Raw genomic sequence first — 4,706 nt, 5'->3', positions numbered from 1 at the left:
ACTGCCAGTGATGGATTTGCTGGAATTTCTGAGGCTATCTAACCTCAAGCAGTTGGGTCGTAGGGACCACCCTGGTCCACACCATTCAATAAGACATGGTTTACAGATGGGTCAGTCCCCCTAATACCACATGGAGTACACTGGCATGCTGTGGCCTCAAGGCTACTCATGGTCTGCTCAGGAGAATCAGCACAATATGCTGAAATAACAGCCATAAAATTGGCTACCAATCTGTTAAGGAGAATCAAAATGAAGTATTTATTTTCTTTTTAATTAAAGATTTTTATTTGCTTATTCATGAGAGACACACAGAGAGAGGCAGAGACATAGGCAGAGGGAGAAGCAGGCTCCCTCTGGGGAGCTGGATGTAGAACTCCATCCAGGATCCCGGGGTTCACGACCTGGGTCAAAGGCAGACATTTAGGTGCCCCCTGAAGTATTTCTTTTCTTAGACTCATGGGCAATCACTAAGGAAATAACCCCTTTGGTCAAGAACATCATCAGGAAACAACTGGAAAATAGGAAATAGGAAAATCTGAAGTAAGGACATATGGCAGAAAGTACTACTAACTGACATCTCCATTTTCTTCACACAAGTCTCTGCACATCAGAAGAACAAGTCTGAAGTAACCAAATTTAATAACCAGGTAGACAAACTTATTATGAAAACTAGCACGGTGAAGATTCCTAAAATTTATGTTTAAAAAACACAATGAAAAAATAAATAAATAAATACATTGATATGTGTCTGAGGAAAACAATTAAAAATATAATTATAAATAAGGGCGCCTGAGTGGCTCAGCTACTAAGCATCCAGCTCTTGATTTCTTGGAAATCATAGTGAATTCCAGCACTAATTAATCTTAATTAATACCCCAGAATCAAAATTAAAAGGAAAAGTGTAGATTATTACTTATTAGTGGCATGTGCTACTAATAAAACCTACTGGAAGACCAGAGGAAAAAGTTTATTACATCAATTAAAGAAAATAATATGATGCCACTATAAAAATTTCAGGCATGAAAAAACATCTTTTATAGTAGGGGCCTAATATTTAGCCTAGCATGATGCAGGGCAATTATGCTTGAGCTATAATAACAACAGATTTTCCTGAGTGGCAAGAACAATGAGAAAGAATTAAAGATGTATAAACACTACCTTTGTTTGTCATGCATGAATCTGCTATGTATCTTTTTTTCTTTTTAAAAAAAATTTATTAAAAAAAAAAAGCATGAGCAGCGGGGAGGAGCAGGAGGAGAGGGAGAAGCAGACTTCTTGCTGAGCAGGAAGCCTGACTCAGGTCCAACCCCAGGACCCTGAGATCATGACCTGAGCCATAGGCAGACGCTTCATTGACTGAGCCACCTAGGCGCCCTTCTGCTATGAATTTTTAACTCTTAATATTCCTAAGTGGGTCAGTACAGCATGCTGCCTATCGCTCACTATTAGGTACCATACCCACTGCAGCTACAGATACTCTGACGGGGCAGCAATAGCAGTGCACCACTGTTCCAAAGTGAAACCCCACCTTCTGGTCCAAATACAAGTCCACTGTCTGTGACATCCTCTACTTTCTCCACAGATCACCATCCCAGTCACCTTATTGCAGATGAGGACTCATCGGCATCAGCAATGTCACCAGCATCACCAAGCCCAACCTTTCCACTCCACCCCTCTTTATGAGCATCATCTACTTGCTGGAAACCTTCAATCAGGGAAGAAACCAAATACTTGGTGAAGCTGATTGAGCAATGGAAACCTCCACTTTAATCTCGAAGAATCAACAATGATCCTGAACAAGGAAAAAATCCTACTGAATTAGCATTACAGGCATCCACAGAATAAGAATTAGCACTAATTTGTTAATCTAAATGAATCCCCCAGAATCTAAATGAAAAGAAAAAGGTTTTCTGTGGTTTTCTTGTATTTTTGTTTTTGTTTTTTGGAGAGAGGGAGAGAGAGAGTGCATGAGTGGAGAGGGGCAGAAGGAGAGAGAACTGTAAGCAGGTTCCAGGCTCAGCATGGAGTCCATCACAGGGCTTGATCTCAGGACCTGAGATCATGATCTGAGCTGAAATCAAGAGTCAGAGGCTTAACCGACTGAGCCACCCAAGTGCCCCCAAAAGGGAAAGGACTGATTTAAAAAACATAATGATAGATATGGTCCTGGGGAAATTATAGCACCTGCTACTATAGCACCCCTAAAGGCTTCAGATGTAAAGGATAAAGATTGGCCTGAACTACTAACTGACTTTGATATTATAACCCAACCTATATAACAAGAAGACGAGGTGATGACTTTTGTTCTTCTCCCTTATCTTACCGAATCAAGTGCAGCATTGCACACATGGCAAGAGACTCCATGAGAATGACCCCAATTTAAATCCTCATTTACTCTGTATTCTAGCGTTTCATTATAAAAGCAGCTGCTGATTATGCAGAATGGGCAATTAGATCTTTAAATATAAATATGCCAAAAATGGATCATTTACTACATTCCCAACTTATATTCTTTAATCCTTATCTACCTATTAGAAAAATAAGAATAGATCCTCAGTCATTATATCCAGACTTTAAAATAACAGAGACACCCTGTAAAGTGTACGGAGGACATATAGGAACTTAACCTAGAACACATATCATTGTCTGTCATGGTACACATCAGGCTTCTCACATCACAGAGTTCTACCCTAAGAGTATGGGAACCTATATTAATAAAACTTCTCCCCATTGTATTGGAACCTACAGTGGTAGCCTATACTTTGAAATTTAATATAGAGGACTTTCAAGCCAGATATAGATCCCCAAATTCTGCTCAGTTTTATCTACCTTTGTTTATGTCCAATTTACAATCTATGATAAAACCAGATTCACTAAAAAGAAAGAAACGCTTATAGTTCCTTATTGGACTAGTAGGAGGCTTAATTGGAGGAAAAATAACAGCCACTTTTTCTTGTTTCCAAATTGATCAAATCACATTAGATTTTGAAAATTTTGAAACCACACAGCCTCAGTTGAACACACATGCATGGCAACTTTGTCAACATTGTGTACACAGATGGCTAAAATCAACAGTATATTACGATACGTAAATGAATTTCACATGGAAGTAAATAGAGCAATGGAAATTTGACATAAAGCAGTTGAAGAAAATGCTAAAAATAATGAAACACTAAAAAAATGCCACAAAATATGTTTCTCCAAGTGTAGATTGTCAATGTTGAAGTTAAGATTGGTTGATATGTGAAATCTTAGAAAAGCTATAATCTCAGGGCAGTACTGGTCTCCTGAGATAATAGACAAGTCAATGCTTGTGTGCTCGTTCGGTGCAGACCTGGTACCTCTTTTGTGAAGCGGCAGCTTGAGGAGACCCCAGCACTTGCCATGGCCAATGAAAAGCCCAAGGAAGGAGTGAAGACTGAGAACAATGATCATATTAATTTGAAGGTGGCGGGGCAGGATGGTTCTGTGGTGCAGTTTAAGATTAAGAGGCATACACCACTTAGTAAACTAATGAAAGCCTATTGTGAACGACAGGGTTTGTCAATGAGGCAGATCAGATTCCGATTTGATGGGCAGCCAATCAGTGAAACAGACACACCTGCACAGTTGGCAATGGAGGATGAAGATACAATTGATGTGTTCCAGCAGCAGACAGGAGGTGTCTACTAAAAAGGGAACCTGCTACTTTACTCCAGAACTCTGTTCCTCCAGACCAAGAAGACATTCTCAAATAGAAAGCCATAATTTGGTTCCACCACATCCTGACTACTACAGTATAGTTTTCTCTATTCTTTCATTTTCCCCTTCCCCATTCCTTTATTGTACATAAAGTAACTGTGTATGTGCACAAGTATATTGCATTTTTTTTAACTAAATGGCCAATGGTATGTTTTGATCGACATCAAATGGAGATGGGATGGGGGAAAATACTGCTTCTGTGAAAATACCCCCTCTCTCCATGAGTGGCATGCTCAGTCAGCTCTTATCTTTATATTCCAGTAAGTTATTTTGCTCTCACTGTTTAACAAAAAAAAAAAAAAAAAGAACAACATAAAAATCCTTGCATACCTTGTTCGATTGGAGAATTTTAATGTTTTTCATTTATCATTGTAAAACCAAGGACAGTTTTTTTAAATAATAAATTTATTTTTTATTGGTGCTCAATTTGCCAACATACAGAATAACACCCAGTGCTCATCCTGTCAAGTGCCCCCCTCAGTGCCTGTCACCCATTCACCCCCGCCCCTGCCCCCAAGGACAGTTTTATAACTTTTTTGTACGTAGCTGTTACATGTAGGGCAATCTGTCTTTAAGTAGGGATAAATTACTCTAAAAGAAATGAATCCTAGATAGTTTTCCCTTCAAGTCAAGCGTCTTGTTGTTTAAATAAACTTCTTGTTTAAAATGAAAAAAAAAAATAGACAAGTCAACCAGAAGTAGAGTAGATACCACACATTCATAGTGGTTGTGATTCCTTAGGAAACTGTGAAATCAGATATTGACACCTGAAGTATGAAACAGGACACTAGGTACCACACTTCTGCAGTTCCCCAGTATCAAGAGGGAGAGTAGTCGATAGGCCACAGGAAGCTGCCTTATGACAGAAGGAAAACACGCTTCTACGGATATGTTGTTGGAATGGAACCCAAATACCTTTACTACTGCTGAACCTTTGGCCAGACATACTTATGATACAAGGACAT

The 4,706-nt window shown here is 39.1% G+C and overlaps 1 protein-coding gene across 1 annotated transcript; it reads left to right on the top strand.

Moving 5' to 3' along the window:
- The first annotated feature begins 3,384 nt into the window (after positions 1-3,384).
- LOC129505983 (small ubiquitin-related modifier 2-like) lies at positions 3,385-3,853 on the top strand. The gene has a single exon (XM_055319368.1). The coding sequence runs from the start codon at positions 3,385-3,387 to the stop codon at positions 3,670-3,672; it is 288 nt and encodes a 95-aa protein (XP_055175343.1). The 3' UTR covers positions 3,673-3,853.
- The last annotated feature ends 853 nt before the right edge of the window (positions 3,854-4,706 follow it).

This window comes from Nyctereutes procyonoides, unplaced genomic scaffold (assembly GCF_905146905.1).
Source record: "Nyctereutes procyonoides isolate TBG_1078 unplaced genomic scaffold, NYPRO_anot_genome, whole genome shotgun sequence".
Lineage (NCBI taxonomy): Eukaryota > Metazoa > Chordata > Mammalia > Carnivora > Canidae > Nyctereutes > Nyctereutes procyonoides.
This window is presented reverse-complemented; position numbering and strand designations above follow the sequence as displayed.